Source organism: Mustela nivalis (assembly GCF_964662115.1).
Source record: "Mustela nivalis genome assembly, chromosome: 6".
Classification (NCBI taxonomy): Eukaryota; Metazoa; Chordata; class Mammalia; order Carnivora; family Mustelidae; genus Mustela; species Mustela nivalis.
Window position 1 is genome coordinate 82,976,457 of NC_139025.1, and position 23,267 is coordinate 82,999,723.

The 23,267-nt window shown below is 40.5% G+C and overlaps 2 protein-coding genes across 5 annotated transcripts in view; one reads left to right on the plus strand and one right to left on the minus strand.

The window, feature by feature from the left end:
• The window catches only part of WDR76 (WD repeat domain 76), a 59,099-nt gene extending 52,326 nt beyond the window's left edge, over positions 1 to 6,773 (minus strand). The window contains exons 1-3 of one of the 4 annotated variants that reach the window (XM_082735290.1): positions 6,641 to 6,773; positions 5,182 to 5,283; positions 3,851 to 4,261 (exon numbers count right to left, since the gene is read on the minus strand). In XM_082735290.1, coding sequence (XP_082591416.1) covers positions 3,851 to 4,261; positions 5,182 to 5,283; positions 6,641 to 6,763 — 636 coding nt within the window. In that variant the 5' untranslated portion in view covers positions 6,764 to 6,773. Of the gene's footprint in view, positions 1 to 3,850; positions 4,262 to 4,896; positions 5,060 to 5,181; positions 5,284 to 6,640 lie in introns of those variants that run through there. The other 3 variants (XM_082735291.1, XM_082735292.1, XM_082735293.1) reach the window with 3 other exon arrangements.
• A 26-nt stretch (positions 6,774 to 6,799) lies between these two features.
• MFAP1 (microfibril associated protein 1) lies at positions 6,800 to 20,987 on the plus strand. The gene is made up of 9 exons (XM_082735334.1): positions 6,800 to 7,066; positions 12,692 to 12,911; positions 14,334 to 14,463; positions 14,736 to 14,923; positions 15,449 to 15,557; positions 15,656 to 15,816; positions 17,524 to 17,683; positions 20,138 to 20,227; positions 20,322 to 20,987. The coding sequence occupies exons 1-9, from the start codon at positions 6,988 to 6,990 to the stop codon at positions 20,502 to 20,504; spliced, it is 1,320 nt and encodes a 439-aa protein (XP_082591460.1). The 5' UTR covers positions 6,800 to 6,987; the 3' UTR covers positions 20,505 to 20,987.
• The last annotated feature ends 2,280 nt before the right edge of the window (positions 20,988 to 23,267 follow it).

The window sequence follows — 23,267 nt, forward strand, 5'->3', positions numbered from 1 at the left end:
AAAGGGAGAAATTGAGCAAGGCCAGATTGGGGGACTCCACATCATGACCTGAGCCGAAGGCAGATATTTAACTGACTGAACCACCCAGGAGTCCCTGTGAAGTTAAAATACTTAATAAAAGTGCTTGAAGGGGCACCTGGGTGGTTCAGTCGGTTAAGTGGCGGCCTTCGGCTCAGGTCATGATCCTAGTGTCCTGGGATCACACCCCATAACTGGGCTCCTTGCTTGGCGAGAAGCCTGCTTTTCTCCCTCCCTCTGCCTGCCTGCAGCTCCTCCTGCTTGTGCTCCCTCTCTCTCAATCTCTCTCTGTTAAAAATAAATAAATAAAATCTTTTTTTTTTAAGTGCTTGGAGACAAAATTTAGCAAGTTTCCCAGAAGATAGAGTAGATTTTTTTTTTTAAGATTTATTCATTTTAGAGAGGGAGTACAAGTAGGGGGAGGATCAGAAGGAGAGAATCTCAAGCATCTCCCCACTGAGCACAGAGTCCAGAGGCTGGGCTCAATCTCCCCTTCCAAGAGATCATGACCTGAGCTGAAACGAAGAGTCAGATGCTTTAATCACCTGAGCAACCCAGGCGCCCCTAAAATTTTTGACTTACAGGCAAAGACACTTGTCTATAATGCGACAAAAGCCTTCCCTCATTTGGGGAAGAAATTAGCTTATAAATAAAATATTGTTTTGGGTGCCTGGGTGGCTCAGTGGGTTGGGCCTCTGCCTTCGGCTCAGGTCATGATCTCAGGGTCCGGGGATCGAGCCCCGCGTCAGGCTTTCTGCTCAGCAGAGAGCCTGCCTCCCCCTCTCTCTGCCTGCCTCTCTGCCTACTTGTGATCTCTATGTCAAATACATAAATAAAATCTTTTAAAATATATATATATATACATAGTTTCTAAAGCGTGGTACCATAAAGCCTTAGTCATTTTGCTCCAAAAAGATAACTAATGAAAAGAAAAAGAATAAAATGTCCCATAAAGATGTTAGACCTTGGGATACCTGGCTGGCTCAGTCAGTGAAGCATCTGTCTTCCCTGAGGTCATGATTCTAGGGTCCTAGAATCAAGTCCTGCATCTGGCTCTTTGCTCAGCAAGGAGTCTGCTTCTCCCTCTGTCTGCCACTCCCCCTGCTTGTGCCCTCTCTCTCTCTGACAAATAAATAAATAAAATCTTAATTAAAAAAAAAAAGATGCTAGAACCTTCAGCTTAAAACCTTCAATTTAAATATATGCTGGGCATGTATGACTCTGCTTGATTAATTTCAGTACTTTAATTCCTAATGTTCTAACTTCTGACCGTGCTTCCTTAGATCAAACTAAAATATCAATATATGAAAGGACAGAGAAGATCTGGGGAGTGACTGGACGGCTCAGTTAGTATAGTATGTGTCTCTTGATCTTGTGGTTTTAAGTTTGAGCCCCACATTGGGTATAGAAATTACTTAAAGATAATAAAAATCTTGAAGAAAAAAAAAAGGTACAGAGTGTGTGTGTGTATCCATATATACAATGGAATATTATCCAGCCACGAAAAAGAATGAAATCTTACCATTTGCAACAACAGGGATGGAGCTTGAGAATCTAAGTCTGTAAGTATAATCAGTCAGATAAAGGTAAGTACCATATGATTTCACTCATATATGGAATTTAAGAAACAAAACAAATAAGCAAAGGGAAAAAAGAGAGAGAGAAAACCCAAGAAACAGATTCTTAACTATAGAAAACAGATGGCTGCCTGAGAAGAGGTGGGTGGGGGGATGCGTGGAATAGGTGAAGGGAAGGGGATTAAGAGTACACTTATCATGATGAACACTGAGTAGTGTACAGAATTGCTGAATCACTATATGGTACACCTAAAACTAATGTAACATTTTATGTTGACTGTAACGGAAATTAAAAAAAAAAATTAAAAAAATTTTTGGGGCGCCTGGGTGGCTCAGTGGGTTAAAGCCTCTGCCTTCGGCTCAGGTCATGATCCCAGGGTCCTGGGATCGAGCCCCGCATCGGGCTCTCTGCTCGGCAGGGAGTCTGCTTCCTCCTTCTCTCTCTCTGCCTTCCTCTCAGCCTACTTGTAATCTCTGCCTGTCAAATAAATAAATAAAATCTTTAAAAAAAAAAAAATTAAAAAAATTTTTAAATAAACCTTAAAATATAAAATCTACTTCACACTAGCCTCATATACTCAGAATCATATAGTCGAAGAGGCCAAACAGATAATCTAATCCAGTGGTTCTCAAAATGACATTCCAGACCAACAACACCAGCATCTCTAGGAAACTATGTTGGACATGCCAATTCTTTACCCCACTCCAAAACTTCTGAATCAGAATCTCTAGTGGTAGAATCCTGCAATGAAGTTTTAAAAACCCTCCAGGAGGGGGAGACAAACCAAGAGATACTGTGGACTCTTGAGAAACAAACTGAGGGTTTTGGAGGGGAGCAGGTAGGGGATTGGGTGAGCCTGGTGGTGGGTATTATGGAGAGCACGTTACTGCATGGAGCACTGGATGTGGTACATAAACAATGAATTTTGGAACACTGGGAAAAAAATAAAATTAAATTTTAAAAAAATAAAATAAAAAAATAAAAACTCTCCAGGAAATTCTGATACAGGCTGGAGTCTGAGAAGCGCTGATCTTATTCAATCTCCTCACTACAGAGTGATATGCTTAAAAACACAAGGTTTCTTAGAAGTAGCCACATCTAAAACCTAGGCTTTCAACCCCAGTACAATGCAGTAATGACTGACCTATACTGTCCCACCAGCAGTCCTAGTTCTTACCTGAGACAGTAAAGCATAAATTGAATCCCTATTTCAAAAGAACACCACCAGAATTATCCTATCTTCCTTTCCCCTATCATCATTTTCTGCTCCATTTTGACATGTGGTACGGTTTTATCTTATCTTGCACAAAAATCTGTCACTTTAAATGAAGTATAAAATTCCTGGTAAGCAACAGAAATCCAAAAATTAGACGCTTAATATCTTAAACTGATTCAAACTATTATCTTCAATAAAACTAACAAGTGTTTCTCATGTATCTTCTCTACTCCATATTTCTCCTCTTTGTATTTAGAGGAACCATTATTCAGCTATCATAAGCAATTAATGATGATTTTCCTACCCTCATATCAAGGGTCACTCAAATGCTGTATGTCTCACTTCTTCCGGCACATTGTGCATAAATATGTAAAGGTGAGCAAGACACCATAAAGTATATGTAAATTCAAAAATATCCATAAGAGGGGCACCTGGGTGGCTCAGTGGGTTAAGTCTCTGCCTTCCGCTTAGGTCACGATCTCAGGGCTCTGGGATAGAGCCCCGCTTCGGGCTCTCTGCTCGGCAGGGAGCCTGCTTCCCCATCTCTGCCTGACTTTCTGTCTACTTGTGATCTCTTTCTGTCAAATAAATAAATAAAATCTTGAAAAAAAAAAATATCCACAAGAAACTGAGAGGAAAAAAAGGGAAACAGAATGAAGATTAGGAATGCCTGGGTGGCTCAGTGGGTTAAGCATCTGCCTTCAGCCTAGGTCATGATCCCAGGATCCTGAAATCAAGCCCCACATCAGGCTCCCTACTGAGGAGGGGGCCTGCTTCTCCCTCTCCCTGTTGCTCCCCCTACTTGTACACTCTCTATTTGTCAAATAAACAAATAAAATCTAAAAAAAAAAAGATTAAGTCACTCCTCTCCTTGACAAATCAAAACCAAGAGCAAAATTAACCAAGGAAGTTGTGTGTTCAACATTTAAAAAATAAAATTTCAATTAAACATACATGAACCCTGGATAACCTTAGCTTATCAGAATTTCAAACTTTAAAATAAGAAAAATTTGAATAAGCTAGTAATTAAATTCTTACCAAGCCTGGTGTGGTATCTTCATCACTGTCTAGATCGTGACTGCTTTCCATATCAACACTGACAATCACTGTATCCGAAGTGCTATTGTATTGTCGCTTGTTACTTTCAGTATAAACATCTAAGGATGATTTTTGCAGAGTGGATTCTGCCTTGGAAGATGTGCCTTCCATCCTTGGAGTTAAAATCCTTTTGCAAGTTTTCCTTATTTCAGTCTTCTTACATTTCTTACATGCAACTTCATTGTTAAAATCCTTATCCAATAGGGACTTAGGGGGCTTAAATTGGCCTGGTTTGTAATTACTGAGTGAAAAGGGAACAAGATACACCTTAGGTGTTTTTCCTAAAACTGTAGTCTGTACTGGTCTCAGAGATACACAAGTGATGTTTTGATTTTCTTTATACTCATTCACCTATTCAGGCCAAAAAAAGAAAAGAGAGCATTAGAATTCCAGGTCCTATGCCTCCTCTTACAGGCCTGTATAAATAAATCTAATTCCTATTTCAGAACAAAAACATAAATCCAAAGTGATAGCCTGTAAACAAACTTTTCCCCCCACCAAAATCTAGATACTTAACTCATTAACCTGAATTGAAGTATTTATTATACTGGGTGTATTTTTTACCCAGAACTCTGCTAACCAATAATAACATAGTAATAATGACTACATTTGTAACTGAGACTACCCCAACTGTCACCTTCAGAGTAACTGGAATTGTCTCTAGAGCCGAAAGACAACAGAACTGCCCTAAAGGCAGATGCAGAGTCCCTGATCCCGTCCTGCCCCTACTTTCGGGCTTATTGATAAGAACCTTCCCCAACGCTGAAGTTTCCACAGAGGAAAACGGCCGGGATCCCCGAATATCTTTTGAAACAACGTCCCCGAAAAACCGGTTACGCTGAGAGATGCCCCAAGGAGCGGGAACTAGTTCCGGAGTGTGGAGATGGTGAGTGCCAAGTCTTCGTGCCCTCTCGGGCCTGCTCCGGGCAATCCCTCAGTAAACACTGAGGAAGGAGTACACCCGAAAGCAACAAGTCGGCTCTCACCTTCATCTGGAGTCGCTGCCTGGAGCCCACCTTCACCTCACTGCCCGCGCGCGACCCCGACATCTTCCCGCGGCTTAGCAGCTGGCGTCTTCCCGCCAAGATTGCGGCGGAAGGCGCGGGGAGGGCCAAGGGGAGGAGCAGGGGGCTAGGGCGGGGCCTGGCTGGCAGCTCAGGCGCGCTCTGACGCCCCCTGGCCGGAGGGGGAGGGGCACGCGTCAAGCTAACCAGCGTCACCCCAAACTGAAATTCTGTAGAGATGCGATTGGACCGAATACACGTTTTTACCTTAGATTCCGGTATTTTTTGATGCTGCTGATGCCAGTATCTCGCTTTAAAAAACACTGGCGCTTCTGCTGAGAAAAAAACACCTTGCCTTGCAATGTGAGCCTGGAAAAGATTCAGACGCACTTAGATGCCGTGCGAATGAATAGACGGGCTAGAAAATCGAAATCAACCGGCAGCCTTATAGCCTCTCCACAAGAAAATTATGCCCTATGGCTACCATATTACCTTGTTCCTAGGAAGGGAAGCATTTCGATTTTTTTTCAAGAGCTGGTAACTTCAGCTGTTTTAAATTTCAGCTCATCATCTGCCCACGAGTTAACTAAGATCCTAATGATGACCCAAAGGCTGGGGAAAAGTTGTGATAATCAAATCATTTTTGTATCACAGAGTAACAAATAAGATTTTACTGCCTGTATGTCTTACAGTCACAGCCATAGTAATCTTTTTCCCCGTTCTCTGAGTTGCCCTGAGTCAAAACAACTGTTTTCCCATCATATTTACTCCCTCCGGACAGCATGGTTTTGGAGCTGTTAAAAGTCAAACTACAAATTTCTACCTACTCTATCTTAAAGATTCTTTTCTTTCTAGCCCAAAACTGTTTCTTTGGTTGTTTACAGCAGTCCTCCACGGTTCTTTGTTCAAGCCTTGCACAATTTTATTTTCCCTCCCAGCCTAAACCCAATTTTACAACACAAGTGAAGTAATTTGAGAACTAATCCTATTAACAGTAACAGCAGGGCTCTCCACGACCTGATTCCTGCCAAAATTTAACCACTCCTTGACTCAAAAGTTAGTGATAAAATCAAGCATTTCCGTGTTTAATATATATACCATGCTATTTCTGGACTGCAAAAACTCTGCTGTCCCATCTCTCCCTACCACACTTATGAAATCCTTTTTATGGTCAAATGTGTTCCGACTTCCAGTAAGCCAATATTATTTTTACAATCCTAGCTAGGAAACTGTGATTGCTTCTGTCACCAAGCCTTAGAAGACTTCCTAAATAAAATTCAAGTCTTTAAACAATATTCCATACTCCTTAGAGAGCTAAGCACAGTAAACACAGTAAATACTTAATAATTACTCATGTACTTATATACAAACACTGTCTAGCCAGGAATGTTTTTTAACAGACGGTCTTGAGAAACTGAAAAAACTGGAAAGCCAAAAAGCACCCTCTTCTGACTTCAGGAAATGCTCCAGGCCCCTTGGGGGATTTTTCCATGGCAATGGCCTAAATCACCACCAGCTGCCCTCGCGTGACGAAAAAATACCTTACCACAACCCACTCAGCCTCATCAACTGAGCTAATCAGGTGCTACTGGCAGGACTTCTATTCTCATTAAACTCCAATGCTGAGTTTTCAGAAGTCGGGACAACTGCCCTTCACTATCTGCTCAATTCCTTAGTCATCACTAGCCCAGGTTCCTCGAGTTCAAACCAAGCTAACAAAAGATACCCGTAATTCGGAACTGCCTCGCCACAGGATTTTTAACAGCAAAGCCCAATAGGCAGCAATTTCCCGCCAGAAGCGACGTCCAAACACTTCAGGACTTAAAATGCCAGAGCGGTATACGAACATGCGCAGTAATAGACTCACCGCCCACAATCCCAGAATCCTCTGGTCCCGTTTCCGGTTTCTCTTGCTCAGCCGTAAGTGGCGTTTCTGTCTGTCGCGCAGCAGTGTCCGGTACCTCTAGGAGGAGTGTTTTTGTTGCTGTTGTTTTTCCCCCTGTTCGTTGACGTTGTTGCTGTTCGCTGTTTGGAATCACTGAAGTTTCGGGAGTCACCGCCGCTGCCATCAACATGTCGGTCCCAAGCGCACTCATGAAACAACCGCCCATTCAGTCTACGGCTGGAGCCGTCCCGGTTCGCAATGAAAAAGGTACGGTTCTGAGCCGTTTTCCAGTCGGATCTTACCTCTTCCTTCGCCAGCATATTCCAAACCTACCCCAGCAGACTACCTCAATCCTCCCACCCTTATGACCCTGACCCCTAATTTCTTCGACTTGAACCATCAAACTCGCACCCGATCGCGTTGCCTGAGGGGGCGGGGAGGGGACCCACTTACATCTCATCTTGTTCCTATCGCCCGTCTGTCCTCACATCAAGCATCCCTCTTCCCTTGGCCTCCACCGATAAATTAGACTAATAAATATAGTGAATGCCTGCTTTTGCAGGGCATTGTGCGGGATACAGTCCCTCTTGTTATCCTAGCAGTACGGTTGTGCTGCTTTTATAACTCTCATTATTTTGTGTATCTGTCTCCCTCTACTGCATCCTAAGTTCATAACGTCCTTGAGACAGGAACCATGTCTTATTAAACTTATTATTCCTTTCAACCAACTCTGTGACTATTAAGTTGAATACACACGTGTGTGAGGCAATGCCCTTAACCTTAAAGAACTCCTATGGTAGTAGATGTAAGACATGCAAAAAGAGGCACATTCTAAGCAATGTGCGATTCCTGTCACACAGGTGATATAAATCAAATGATGTGGAAGGGTAGAGAAGGAGTAATCTCTTCAAACTGAGGTAATCAAGGAAAGCATCTTGAAGAAGGGGGCATTAAAATTGATCCTTACAGGATGAGTAGGATTCCAGTGCAGATAGAAGAAGGAACACTACATGTTTGGGGGGAAAGGGGTAAACTAAAGAGTCCCTTTTACAGGAAGGAATTTGGAAAATAATTGAGGGGTTTTTTTAATATACTGTACTTATTCTTGTGCAACTTGCCTTTTTCCTTAAATTCAAAGTGGCTTTTGGTATCCTTTTATACATACAGAGCTAATTCATTTTAACTACTTACAAATTCCATTGCATAATTAAACCACAGTTTATTCTTTACTAAAGAACAGTAAGTTGTTGTGGGGGGGGGGGTTCCTATTATAAACAGTGCTATAGTTGTCCTTTTTTTTTTTTTTTTTTTTTTTTAAGTAATCTTTACCCCAGACCTGGGTCTCAAACTCGTGACCCCGAGATCGAGACACATGGTCCACCAACTGAGCTAGCGAGACACACACTGTAGTTGTCATTCTTAAATGTGTCTCTTCAGTGCACTGTGTAGGAATTTCTCTGGGGTAGACTCCTAAAAGTTCATCATCAACCTAAATAGCTATTTCCACTTGCTGTCCACAATGCATTGTGAGAGCATTGAGAGTTTGTATTTTGCCATATATTCATCTGCATACTTGGGTTGTATCAGATTTTTAAATTTTGCCCAATCTAATTATGAAATATCTCAATTTTATTTGCATTTCCCTGATTACTAGTGATACAAGAATTTTCGTGCATTTATCAGCTATCTAGTTTTTCTCTTCTCTGAATTACCTGTTTTTGTCATTTGTCCATTTTATACTTAGTTTTTCTTCATCCTAAATCTGTCATATCTTTTTCCTATTTTGTCTTGGTTTTTTTTTTTTTTACTTGTCTTTTTACTTTAATTTGGAGTTAAATTCTGTTTAATAGGCACTTTTGTTTCATAGGCATTTTTAATTTTAGTGTTACCAGATTTATCAATTTTATCTTTAATAGCTTGTGTTGTTTTGTATATTTTGTAAGAAATCCTTCCCTGTACTGAGATCATAGATACTCACATTATAATTACTTTCTGTCATCTTAAGTATTTGTGTATACGAAACAGGATTGAATATACAACTGTGCAAGACAGATCTAATTTAAGGAGCCTATAATCCAGTAGGGATGTAAGTGTTTAAGATGTGTTTATCACACATGGGTCTTTAATCCATTTGGAATTTTGTGGGTGTGTTGTGTGGTGTCAGAGATCTAATTTTACTGTTTACCTTATGGTTAACCAACTGCCCCTACTGTTCCATTGTTTGACTAGCCCATCCATTCTCCACTGCTTTGGTTTCTTTTGTTTTTTGTTTTGTTTTGTTTTTTAAGATTTTATTATTCATTTGACAGAGGCAGGGAGGGCATAAGCAGGGGACGCAGCAAGCAGAGGGAGAATCAGGCTGCCTGCTGAGCAGGGAGTCTGATGCAGGGCTCGATCCCAGGACCCTGGGATCATGACTTAAGCCAATGGCAGATGCTTAACTGACTGAGCCACGCAGGTGCCCCAAGATTTTAATTTATTTATTTGAGCAAGAGGAGGGGGAAGAAGCTGACTCCCTGCTGATCCGGAAACCCGATGCTAGATCCCAGGACCCTGAGATCATGACCTAATCTGAAGGTAGACTCTAAATCAACTGAGCCACCAGGTGCCCTGAGACTTTATTTTTTTAGATCAGTTTTAGGTTCACAATTCCCATATATCCTCTGCCCTCACATAGCCTCCTCCATTATCAGTATCCCCCACCAGAGTGATACATGTGTTGCATTTGATGAACCTACATTAACACATCGTAATCACTCAAAGATTACATTAAGGTTCACTCTTGGCATTGTGTATTCTATGGATTTAGACAAATGTATAAATGTATAAAAAACAGTATCACACACAGTATTTTCATTGCCCTGAGAATACTCTGTGCCCTGCCTATTCATCCCTCCCCCAACTCCCCCAACCCAACTCTTGGCAACCATCAGTCTTTTTACTGTCTCCATAGTTTTCCCTTTTCTAGAATGTCACGTATTTGGAATTGTACAGTGTATAACTTTTTCACATTGGCTTTCACTTAGTAATATGTTTGTAAGTGTCCTCTATGTCGGCTTAATAGCTTATTTCTGTTTAGCGCTGAATAATATTCCATCATGTAGGCATACCGTAGTTCATTCATTCACCTAGCAGGGGACATCTTGGTTTCTTCCAAGTTTTGGCAGTTATATGAACAAAGCTGAAATAAATACCAGTGTGCAAGTTTTTGTGTGGACATTAGTTTTCAACACGTAGGTAAATACCAAGAAGTGCAATTGCTGGATCACTTGGTAAGAGTATGATTAGTTTTATAAGAAACCACCAAACTGTCTTCCAAAGTGGGTGTGCCATTTTGCATTCCCACCAGTAACAAATTAGAGTTCTTGTTAGTCCACATTCTCCCCAGCGGTTGTGTTGTGAGAGCTCTGTAGTTTGGTTATTCTAATACATGTGCAGTAGCATCTCATTTTGCATTTCCCTGACAACATATAATTTGAAGCAAATATGCTTATTTGCCATCTTTGTATCTTCTTTGCTGAGGTATGTTAAAGTCTTCAGCCTCAGCTGGTTCTTCAGAACTGTCTTGGTTCTTTTTGGCTTCCTTTTCTTCCATGTGATTTTTGAATCAGCCTGGGGACTACTGTTAACAGAATTGCATTAAAATTATTGGGACGCCTGGGTGGCTCAGTTGGTTGGACGACTGCCTTCGGCTCAGGTTGTGATCCTGGAGTCCCGGGATCGAGTCCCGCATCGGGCTCCCAGCTCCATGGGGAGTCTGCTTCTCCCTCTGACCTTCTCCTCGCTCATGCTCTCTCTCGCTGTCTCTCTCTCTCAAATAAATAAATAAAATCTTTAAAAAAAAAAATTATAGGTCATGCATTTATTGATTAACTTGGGCACAGCTGCCATCTTCTCATACTTGAATATGATATATTTCTCCATTTATTTAGATCTTTTGTATCTTTCAATATAATTATATATTTTTCCTCTGAAAAGCCTATACATCATTTGTTGAATTTAATTTTTGGTATCTTGTAGATTAGTTACTATTGTAAATAGTATTTTTAAAACTATATTTTCTAATTTATGTAGCTAATGCATAGGTACACTTATTTATATCCAGCATTTATTTAGTTTTGTCCCTGAATTCATTTTTTAGCTTGTTTTTTTCTTATATTTTCTACATAGATAATGTTGTCTGATGATACAATATCTTGTATTTTCTACATAGATAATCATAGTCTGCAAATTTTGACAGTTACTTCTTCCTTTTAATCCTTACTTTTTTTTTTTTTTAAGATTTTATTTATTTATTTGACAGAGAGAAATCACAAGTAGATGGAGAGGCAGGCAGAGAGAGAGGGAAGCAGGCTCCCCGCCGAGCAGAGAGCCCAATATGGGACTCGATCCCAGGACCCTGAGATCATGACCCGAGCCGAAGGCAGCGGCTTAACCCACTGAGCCACCCAGGCACCCCTAATCCTTACTTTCTATCTTTTTCTTTTCTCTCTCTCTTTTTTTTTTTTTTTTAAGATTTTATTTATTTGAGAGAGAGACAAAATGAGTGGAGTGGAGGGGGAAAAGGAAAAAGAAAAGCGGACTCCCTGAAGAGAGGGAGCCTGACTCGGGGCTGGATCCCAGACCCTGAGATCAGGACTTGAGCCAAAGGCAGATGCTTAATTGACTGAGCCACCCAGGCACCCCTTTCTTCTTTTTCTTATGGTTCTAATTAGGACCATAATAAAACATTGACTAGAAGGTGTGTTAGGGACAACATAAAGATGCCTACTGGTTTTTAAAGGAATATCTCGAATGTTTTATCATTAAGCATAACGATTATTGTATTGTTAAGATTATGTGACTTTTAATATATAAACTTTAAATAGTATATTATATTTTTTCCCATTAATTTTCTAAGCTTAAGCCATCCTTGTGGTCCTGAGCTAAATCCTTTGAGGTCATGGTGGCTTAGAATTTTTTTTGTTTACTTTTACATTGCTGGAATAAATTTGCTATTATGTTATTTAGTACTTTTTAATGTATGTTTATTAAGAGAAATTCATGTAAAGTTTTCCTTTGAACTGTCCAATTTGGTTATCAAAACTATATTCATCTTATAAAATGTTTTGGTTAGTTTTCACTTTATTCACAGGAATTGTTACTATTTGTAAACAAGATGTTATCTTGAGACCCCTGGGTGGCTCAGTTGGTTAAGCGGCAGCCTTCGGCTCAAGTCATGATCCCAGGGTCCTCACCTGTGAGCCTGCTTCTCTCTCTGCCCCTCCTCCTTCTCGTAACTCTTTCTCTCTTTCTTTATCTCTCACCTGCTCGCTCTCTCAAACAAATAAAAAAAATCTTTAAAAAGAGAGAGAGGTGTAATCTTGGAGGTTTGATAGGACATAAGCTAAAAGAAAAGGTAGAAATAGATAAGATTAAAAGCTTGAGTTATATGGTGATATAAAGGCTGCCATAGAAAATTCCAGAGGAACTAAAAGAGGGATTGAGGAACATTTTAATTTTCTGTTCCTACCTAAGTCACCCTTGTGTGCTGGGCACTGTTACAAATAATTCCCTTAAGGATATAGTTGAGATGGAATAGCATGAATTTGTGATGGATGTCATCTGCCTGTCTAGGGGGAATTTTTTTTGTTGTTTCACTGCCTGTCTTCCTCCACTTCATTGTATTCAGGCTCACCTTCTTTATCATTAGTGTTGGTATTCACAAGAATGTTTTCCTATGACTTCGTTTTATCTGGAAACACAATAGATGAACGAATAGATGCTTGGATAGTGGCTCTCTTCTTCTGCTTGAACTCTTGTTTACCAGGAATAGGGCTCTGCCTGCAAAGGCAGAGGTTGAAAGACATTGGGAAAGAGGCTACTGAAACAATAAGTTATCTTTATCACCAGGTGAGATTTCGATGGAGAAAGTGAAGGTAAAACGCTATGTGTCGGGAAAGAGGCCAGACTATGCCCCTATGGAGTCCTCAGATGAGGAGGATGAAGAATTTCAGTTCATTAAGAAAGCCAAAGAACAAGAAGCAGAGCCTGAGGAACAGGAGGAGGATTCATCCAGTGACCCTCGACTGCGGCGTTTGCAGAACCGTATTAGTGAAGATGTGGAGGAGAGGTAATGACTAGTGTTAGGTTTCCTTGGACCTAAACCCCCACAGGTTAGTTCTTAACAACAAGAGCAATAATAGCTAATATTTGCACAATACTCATTATGTGCCAGTCTCTGTTCCAAGTACATTTACTAATTCTTTTTTTTTTTTTTTTTTTTAAAGATTTTATTTATTTATTTGACAGAGATCACAAGTAGGCATAGAGGCATAGAGGCAGGCAGAGAAAGAGAGGAGGAAGCAGGCTCCCCGCCAAGCAGAGAGCCCGATGTGGGACTCGATCCCAGGACCCTGAGATCATGACCTGAGCCGAAGGCAGCAGCTTAACCCACTGAGCCACCCAGGCGCCCCACATTTACTAATTCTTATATAATCTACCCAATAACCTTATGAGGTATATATTATCCCAATTTACAAATGAGGAAACTGAGGCACGAAGGGATCAGGAAAATAACATGATCGAAAGTATTCAATGAGCAAGTAGCTGCCAGTAAACAGCAGGTTACCTCTGGTCCAAAAACCCTAATTAACTCACTAAGGGAATAGAAAACACAAACCATTAGTTGATTGTTGAGGGTCAGAGGACGTCTTAAAATTTGAGAAGCTGACTTAATTCACTCACTTCTCCTAAAGGCTAATGAGGGGAATGACACCAATAAAGTAGGAAAAAAGGCCTGATGAATGAATGGCCTCAGGTAGTAAACGGAACCTCCAATGAAGGAATCCATATGTTGTGTGTTGATTGAGACATTACCTTACAAAGTAGACCAGAGATCCCAAACTTTACGGTTCATATTGTCTCAGGAATTTTCTCAGGGAGCTCCTAGACCTACACAGTTCTGTTTATTTTATTAAGTAGTTAGATCCAAATAATTCAGTAAATAGTCATGTCCTAACATTTAAAGCCATTTGAAAAATATAATACACATAAAAGAAAAAACACTTTTATTTTATTCTTACATAACCATAATTACTTATTAGTGGGGTCTGTGTGCCTCTGGAACACTACTTCTCAGACCTTGGAATCAGATTGGCACGGTCATTCATTTCCTGTTCCATATTGATCTGCATGCAGTAGTTGCTTTTCATACAGCCCCCAAAAATTCAGTTTCACAAACATAATTATGCCAGCCGAAAAGAAACCCAGTGTGATCTAATGTTGAAACTGAACTACTTGGAGCTATAAAACCATCCCAGTGCACCTATATGTTTGTTGCAGTGCCTCATGATGCCTCAGCTTACATTTAAGGTTTTAGGTCCAGCTTGACTATTTACTCTGACACTTTGAATTGTTTTCTTTTATCTGCACCTCAGACTTCAGTATTAATATAAGCAAACATAACCTCTAGGTGCTCTATGACTAAGGAAATGTGGTTGATGCTCTATCATTTTGTGACACTGGTGTTACACTTGAAGATGCTGTTTTTCAGATTGGCTCGACATCGGAAAATAGTGGAACCTGAAGTGGTAGGGGAAAGTGACTCAGAAGTGGAAGGAGATGCATGGCGCATGGAACGAGAAGATAGTAGTGAAGAAGAAGAAGAAGAAATTGATGATGAGGTATAAAAAAGGAAAATGGAAGTTCTTTCTAGGTCCAAGAAAAAGTTGGGCAGCTGTTCTCCCTTGTTGAGCTCCCAAAGGCAATAAGCTTGCTGCTTTTGGCAGAACTCTGATCTAAGGTTCCCTAATTTGTTGGAGACAGAATTGAAAATAAAATGATGTAAATTGTACTTACTCCTATCAGAATTTGTTAAATGCAATGACGGGAAAATAAAAAGCTGCCTTAGAACATAGGTCATTGGGTTGACTGACTTGGACCCGTGACTTGACAGGAAATAGAGCGGCGCCGTGGCATGATGCGTCAGCGAGCACAGGAGAGAAAAAATGAAGAGATGGAAGTCATGGAGGTGGAAGATGAGGGACGTTCTGGGGAGGAGTCAGAATCAGAATCTGAGTATGAAGAATACACAGACAGTGAAGATGAGATGGAGCCTCGCCTTAAACCTGTCTTCATTCGAAAGTAAGTATCTCACAAACCAGGCCTGAATCCACATAGTTACTGCTTTCCAGGTCTCAGGATAGAAGCCTTTTTTTCTATCTCATGCTCTTCTGAAGTATCAGCACTGAGTGAAAGTCCTCTGCCCAGTTCCCTACCTGTGCAGAATATTTGCTGTGGAATATCTTGGTGTTAACAGAGAGCCTGAGTTTGTTTTCACATCTCCCTTTCCAGTTAAAGAGCACATAATCTGCCCATGGTCCTATAAAGGACAAAATGAAAGTTGAAGAGAGAATTACTAATCCTTTCCTAATGACGAGAAATCCTACTACTTACAGTCCAGCAGTTTCTTGCTATTCAGGCAGTTCTCAAAGATGAATGGAGTTTTAATGCTCTGAATACCTGGGCTGACTCCCAATTTTGACTCTTTGCGAAAAAATAGAGCCAGCGATTGTTGGGCTTTGTCTGATTTGGGTGGCACTTGAGTTAAGAGGATAAAGAGCTCCACTCTAAGGGCTTTGGGCAATTAACAGGACTCTCATGCTACAGGAAGGACCGAGTAACAGTTCAAGAACGTGAGGCTGAAGCATTGAAACAGAAGGAGCTGGAGCAGGAAGCAAAACGCATGGCTGAGGAGAGGCGAAAGTACACACTCAAGGTACTGGGAGTGGCTGTGGCAAGTGCACACGAGGCAGAGTTACTTAGGCTTGTCTGAGGAAAATAAGGAAATCCAATAGGTGAACTGTTCTTACCTAGATTGTAGAAGAGGAGACCAAGAAAGAGCTGGAGGAGAACAAGCGGTCCCTGGCTGCATTGGATGCTCTCAATACTGATGATGAAAATGATGAGGAAGAATATGAGGCATGGAAAGTTCGGGAGCTAAAGAGAATCAAGAGGGACAGAGAAGATCGAGAAGCGTGAGTAATAAGATGGACCTAGAGTTTAATATCAGTAATGGGATGGGTTCCTGGTGGGGTACCTCTGAGGCTCAACACAGACTGTAATTCCATTCCAGCTTTTTTTATGGTTCCTGCAATTGAGTGAGTTTTCCATAATTGGAATGTGCCTTATTACAATGAAATCATGGAAAAGAAACACTTTGTCAGTATTTCTCTGTGATAGAGTATCAGCTGATACTCCCTGTAGTTTTCTAGTAGACACACAGACATTATGCATTATTAATCAGTTATCTATTCTTGCATAAAAACCCAATCCAAAATTTGGTCACTTGGAACAATTGATTATTCCTCACAGTTTTCAAGTTGGCTAAGCAGTTCCTCTGCTGGTTTCACTTGGGTTCTCCCATGCAGTTGCATCCAGCTGGAGGATTGGCTGGGCTGGAGTGTCCAAAAATCACTTCATTCACATGTCCAGTAGTTAATGCTAAACTAGATTGGCTTTCTAATGTAATAGTCTCATGACAGTATTCCAAGAGGGCAAAAGTGGAAACTGGCAAGGTCTTTTAAGGTTCATATGTCATTTCTGCCAAAGGGGCATGCATACTCTGAGGTGAAGAATTTGTGGCCCTGGGCGCCTGGGTGGCTCAGTGGTTAAGCCACTGCCTTCGGCTCAGGTCATGATCTCAGGGTCCTGGGATCGAGTCCCGCATCGGGCTCTTTGCTCGGCAGGGAGCCTGCTTCCCTCTCTCTCTCTCTCTGCCTGCCTCTCCGTCTACTTGTGATTTCTCTCTGTCAAATAAATAAAATCTTTAAAAAAAAAAAAAAAAAAAAGAATTTGTGGCCCTTCAAATAATTCGGCACAGTCACTATTGTTAGAGCAGAATCAGTTCTGAGCTGCATCACCCATTCTTGAAAATTACTAAGAGAGGGTAATCCCAGATTACAAAGGGAAAACATCAATAGAAAACGCTGTCCTCAGCCTGCAATTTCTAAGATTTTTAATCCTGGATTTCAAGGAGTCCATGTACTCTTTAAAATTGTATACAAAATTACATGTATTTGTGTTTTTCTGGAGAAAGGGGATCTATGACCCCACACACCCCAAAAAGGGTTTGTCACTGCAGTCTAATTAATGATGGTAACCCTTGGTTTGTGATACTAAGCACATATACAATTACTTTTTTAAAAAATACCAATAAAATGTGAACAAAGTTATGTTAAATTCTGATTTTTTTTAAAGCCAAGTAGGCTTTTTAGGGAAGGGGAGTTACTAATATTGCAAAATCAAGCATAATAGTATGTCTGAACCTTATAAAGGCTAGAATGAACTTTTGGTCGTTTGCAATAATGAAGACCACTTTTTTATTTGTTGGGCTCCTGATCTTTTTTTTTTTTTTTTTAAGATTTTATTTATTTATTTGACAGAGAGAGAGATCACAAGTAGGCAAAGAAGCAGGCAGAGAGAGAGGAGGAAGCAGGCTCCCCACTGAGCAGAGAGCCCGATCCCAGGATCCTGGGATCATGACCTGAGCTGAAGGCAGAGGCTTTAACCCATTGAGCTACCCAGGCACCCCTGGGCTCCTGATCTTAATTCCTAACAGGCAATAGGTAGAATTAAAGAGAGTGATTAATGCTTAAAAGGAGATGAGACTCCATTGTGTTCAGATAATTTGAGTGTCTCTGAAGCAGGAATGATACTAATAAATAGTTTTGTTCTCTGTACAGGCTTGAGAAGGAGAAGGCAGAAATTGAACGAATGCGAAACCTGACTGAGGAAGAGAGACGAGCTGAGCTTCGGGCAAATGGCAAAGTCATTACCAACAAAGCTGTTAAGGGCAAATATAAGTTCTTACAGAAGTATTATCACCGGGGTGCCTTCTTCATGGTAAGTGAAAAGGGAGTGGAAGTTTGGGCTGTAGAAATAACTTACTACTACTTATGAGTTCTTTTCTCCCCCAAGAATAAACTGTCTTGAGATGTTACTTCTACTTGCCAATGATCAGCTTTCTTATTTGCTTTTTGCATCTGAAGAATATAAACCCAGTAGGAAAAAGCACTAGCAACAGGATTTTAGAAGTAGCAGCAACTGTTCTCTCTTTTGGCCCCAGCTCTCAGGAGGAAATGGTATAACCAAAGAATTGAGGAACTAAAAAGAGAGATAGTGAATTAAATTGACAAAGACTATTTACATCCCTAAAATTAATTAGAGGTCACTCTTCATAACCAAGTAAGAAATTCTGCTCATGCAAATATTTGGGAGGCAGAAATTTAATTCACTTTATTCTGAGCTTACAGAAAGTGATTAAGCCTGACTAACCAAAAAAATGGTTTATTATCTAACTATTATGTGTAATACCATCAAGATTTTGTTCTTCATATGAAGACCAAGGTCAAAATAGCAATCTGTTAACCCTGTATAAAGTGATGAGAACTTCTTCCAAATTATTTAGATTATACCAGTGATAATTTGTTAATGGAGAGATGTCAAGAAAGAAAATCAGAGAACTGATTGCACATATTACTGTAATAGCATGTGGTTTGTTAAATTATTACCTGATGCAATGTGAGTTTTAAATCAAAAAGCAGACTCGTTTTTTTAAATGCTGTACTGTCAAACCCTAAAAGTCCCTACTGCAGCTAGATTCCTGCCCTTTCACTGTAGATATCCATAAAATCTAACCTTCAGTGGAAGGTTCCTTACTCCCCTCCAAAATCAATTTCAGTCTATTCAGCCAGAAATGTTTGCTTATCATGTAGTGTCCTGGCTCATGTAGTTTTCTAGACTGAAGTCACTGGAGATTGAATTATTTCTTTACTGCTTTAAAGTCATAAAGTTTCATTGCTTACACATTTGAGCAGCTTTAATAAGCTTCTGAGAGAAACAGTGCATTGCTAGCTAAGATACATAAGTAAAGAGTTATGTAAAAGTCTTTTAGTGCACATACTCAGTTAACTCTCCTCATCCAGATAAGGACAGTGAAGTTAAAATACCTTCTGAGATTAAATGAGGGACTCAGCTTCCAACGAGGAGAAAAGTAAATCTCACAAAAACTCTTACCTTTAAAGCCTTTCTGTACCCAGGCTCTCATTTTTTAAGTGGGCTCCATGCAGAGCCCAACATGAGGCTTGAACTCATAACCCTGAAATTAAGAGTTGCATAGTCTAGGGGCACCTGGGTGGCTCAGTCATTTGAGTGTCCGATTCTTGATTTCTGCTCAGGTCATGATCTCAGCATTGTGATATCAAGTCCCATGTTGGGCTGTCTTCTGGGTGTGGATCCTGCTTGGAATTCTCTCTCTCCCTCTCCTTCCCTATTCACTCTCTCCCCCTCCCTCTCTTAAAATAAAAAAAGTGTGATGGTCTACCAGCTGAGCCAACCAGGAGCCCCAAGAGCACTACTGTTTGACACTGCTATAGGATATAAAATTATTACTCTCAGATGGGTTACAACCTAAAAATGGGGCTAAGGCCATATATACTATACTATGACGTAAGGATGAGTGAAAATACTGTGGGACTTCTGAAGAGGGAGATGTTTTACCTTGTAGGAGATGGAGAGAACATGAAGAAGGGCACATTTAAGATGTGTAGCCTTTCTGAGTTCAGGTAGGAAGACATTCCAGGTGAAGGGACTAGGAATGGAGGCAAAAAGCATCATCTGTAAAGGGAATTGGCAAGGAGAGGTAGCTTTATGGCATTTGACCTTGACTACTGTAGAGGAGGAGTTGTCCTTATTTAACAAAACAGAATCACCAGAAGTTTTTGAGCAAGGCAGAGATACGAAAGTATGTTTTAGAAACATTAGTCTAGTGGCAGTGTGTAAGGTTGATTCTAAGAAAAACTATAATAACCCAGGGAATTCGAATTTGTAAGTGGCAATTCATTATGCACAAAGTTTACATCAATTCTGAATCTGGGTAATTGAGAAAATGGTGTCCCTATTAACAGAAGTTAAATGAGAAAGAGGCCAATTTGAAAAGGTTAGGGAAATGATTTTCACTTTAAATGTGAGTCTGAAGTCCCAACAGAATATCCAAGCTAACTATATAGTTGGCAGTATAAAATTCAGGATGAGATTTGAGAGGCTTCTACAGAGTTGAAATCATATGACTGAACACAGTGGGTGCAGAGAGAATATAGCCAACCTTCAGGAAATATCCACATTTAGGAAGAAAAAAAGACACAAAGAGAAAGGAGTGTCATATCCTCAACTAGATATAAGCTCTTGAATAGGTTTAGTACCCTCATTCTTTGTATCCCTTGTTGTAGAAATTAATAAATTAGTGGTTTGAATGTATGGGTAATGAAAACCACAAGATTGATAAGACTCTTTTTACAGGATGAGGATGAAGAAGTATACAAGAGAGATTTCAGTGCACCTACCCTGGAGGATCACTTCAACAAAACTATTCTTCCCAAAGTCATGCAGGTATGGGTTACCTTAAGAACATGAGAGAGAAAAGTTATGTATTGAGGACTTGATGTTTGGTGGTATAACTCATCATCTATCCTTCATTGATCAGGTCAAGAACTTTGGGCGCTCTGGTCGAACCAAGTACACCCACCTTGTGGATCAGGACACCACCTCTTTTGACTCAGCATGGGGCCAAGAGAGTGCCCAGAACACAAAGTTCTTTAAACAGAAGGCAGCTGGGGTACGAGATGTATTTGAACGACCATCTGCCAAGAAGCGGAAAACTACTTAGAGTTCAACTACTTCTAGCTGTGAGGCACAGGCAATGTCTCAGCATCTGGTCCTTGATTTGCTTCTACCATTATTTACATGGCCCCTGTATCCAGCCTGTTGGACCTACTACCATACTTGTGACACTGGGCAACCCAGTCTTTGAAGGTGCTTTGTGAGGTTTGGACTCATGCTGAGAAACCCACAGAAAAGCACTATCCAGGTAGGATCAGAGGCTCCCCACTTAAAACCATTTCTGAGAAATCTGCATTTCATCACTACTCTGCCTTCCCATATTCACTTGGGACTATTCCAGATTTCTTTTTCTAGCCTCTTAGCTTGGGTTAGAAACATGGGCATGTAAGTGAACAATGCTACCTTGTAGTAAATCTAAGCTCACAGATACCTGTTTTTGCATTTCTGGTTGAAGTCAGTTTTTCTAGGTGAACATATTTTTTGATCCATTTATGTGTGTGTGTCAAGAAATAAAAGAATCATACATCAAGGGTACCTGGGTGGTTCAGTTGGTTAAGCGTCCAGCTCTTGGGTTTCAGCTCAGGTCATGATCTCGTGGTCGTGGGATCAAGCCCCACATTGAGCTCCTTGCTCAGCTCAGAGTTGGCTTTGGATTCTCTCTCCTTATTCCATTCCCACTGCTTTCTCTCTCTCTCTCTAATAATCTTAACAAAAAACCCTACACCAAGAGGTTTCTTATGATACTGGAAATAAAATGTGCAGGCTGACAAGAATTTACCTATTAAATAAGACAGCAAAGAATTGTTGAACAAAGGGTGTTTCACATTTTGTCACCTTTGATCTTAGAAACAAACTAAGACACTGGACAGTCTGTACTCTAAGTGGCACCCAGATTTACTCTATGAGCAGATATATGTATGGTATTCTTTGCTAAAATACAGCTGTATTTAGAACAAAAGTTGACCCATGAAATGGGAAAACCAAGTACTTACCAGTATCCTCAACAGCCAGTTTATACATATATATATACACATACATATCCAGCCTGTTGGACCTACTGCCATACTTGTGACACTGGGCAACCCAGTCTTTGAAGGTGCTTTGTGAGGTTTGGACTCATGCTGAGAAACCCACAGAAAAGCACTATCCAGGTAGGATCAGAGGCTCCCCACTTAAAACCATTTCTGAGAAATCTGCATTTCATCACTACTCTGCCTTCCCATATTCACTTGGGACTATTCCAGATTTCTTTTTCCAGCCCCTTAGCTTGGGTTAGAAACATGGGCATGTAAGTGAACAATGCTACCTTGTAGTAAATCTAAGCTCACAGATACCTGTGAGGAGGGTATAGTGTTCTCAAATTGTAATTTAAAGACATCAAACGAGTTAAATTTGGTGGTTTTGTACTTAATATTTATTACATAACCACCATGCACATGGCAGAGCACTAGGGTCCTAGAGGTTAAAAGGAATGACATTTAATCAGTGGGGAGGCTCTTTCTCAATTACATAAAGAAATGAGATGGCAAAGGTCTTTTCACCATCTTTTAAGTGCCCCACTGGAAGAAACATTCACAGATCTTTCATGTCCTAAAAAATCTGAATATAAATTACTATGAGGTAATAAACACATAAAGACATCATATGTGTATGCCAGAGGGATACAATTTAAGAATTATCCTAGAGCCAAATGAGAATAAAACACTGAAATTCTTTTAAGAACACACTGATAGCTGCTATCTGAGTGTCCACTCTGAGACAGGTATTAGGCCAAGCTTTTCACATTCACCAGCTCCTCAGTTCTTAAAACAACCTATCAGGTATATATCATTTTACAGTTGGGGAAACAAGTTCAGCAAGGATGAATTGGCCAAAGGTTGATCAACTTTTAAAGTAAAACTGACTTCTCTCCAGGAAATGGAATGTAAGGTATAGTGTTGTGGAGTTCAGAATTCAATTAAATCAACTTAGTAAATTAAAGTCATAGATTAGGGCACCTGGGTAGCTCAGTTGGGTGACTGCCTTTAGCTTGGGTCATGATCCTGGAGACCCACATTGGGCTCCCTGTTCAGCGGAGAGTCTGCTTCTCCCTCTGACCCTCCCCCTTCTCGTGCTCACTCTCATTCTATCTCCAATAAATAAAATCTTTAAAAATAAAGTCACAGATTAATTCTGTATAAGACCTAAGCTTTGATATCTTTTTTGGACTTAACCATGTTTCCACCTCAGTCCCTAAATTCTAACTTTTTTTTTTTCAAGATTTTTTTTATTTATTTGTCAGAGAGAGTGTGTGTGTGTGCACAAGCAGGTGAAGTGGCAGGGAGAGGCAGAGAGAGAAGCAGGCTCCCACTGAGCAAGGAGCCCGATGTGGGACTCGATCCCAGGACACTGGGATCATGACTTGAGCCAAAGGCAGCAGCTTAACCCACTGAGCCACCCAGGCGCCCCTAAATTCTAACTCTTATGTGGCTTATGAACAGGGTGTCTCAGATAGCTAAGCACTCAGCTCTTGATTTTGGCTCAAATCGTGATCTCAGAATCATGAGATTGAGCCCCATGTCAGGATCCATACTGGGGATAGAGCCTGCTTGGGATTTTCTCCTTCTCCCACTGTCTTCTGACACATAAAGATGTCACATGTGTGTACCAAAGGGATACAATTTAAGAATTATCCTAGAGCCGAAATGAGAATAAAACACTGAAATTCTTTTAAGAACACATTTATAGCTGCTATCTGAATGTCTACTGTGAGGCAGGTATTAGGCCAAGCTTTTCACATTCACCAACTCCTCAGTTCCTAACCTATCAG

What these genes read in the sequence shown, in the direction of transcription:
- MFAP1 (XM_082735334.1), top strand. Translation starts at nt 6,988, where the DNA reads ATGTCGGTCCCAAGCGCACTCATGAAACAACCGCCCATTCAGTCTACG. An exon ending in CCCGGTTCGCAATGAAAAAG is followed by an intron (nt 7,067 to 12,691) that starts GTACGGTTCTGA and finishes CTTTATCACCAG; the next exon opens with GTGAGATTTCGATGGAGAAA. An exon ending in GGCGAAAGTACACACTCAAG is followed by an intron (nt 15,558 to 15,655) that starts GTACTGGGAGTG and finishes GTTCTTACCTAG; the next exon opens with ATTGTAGAAGAGGAGACCAA.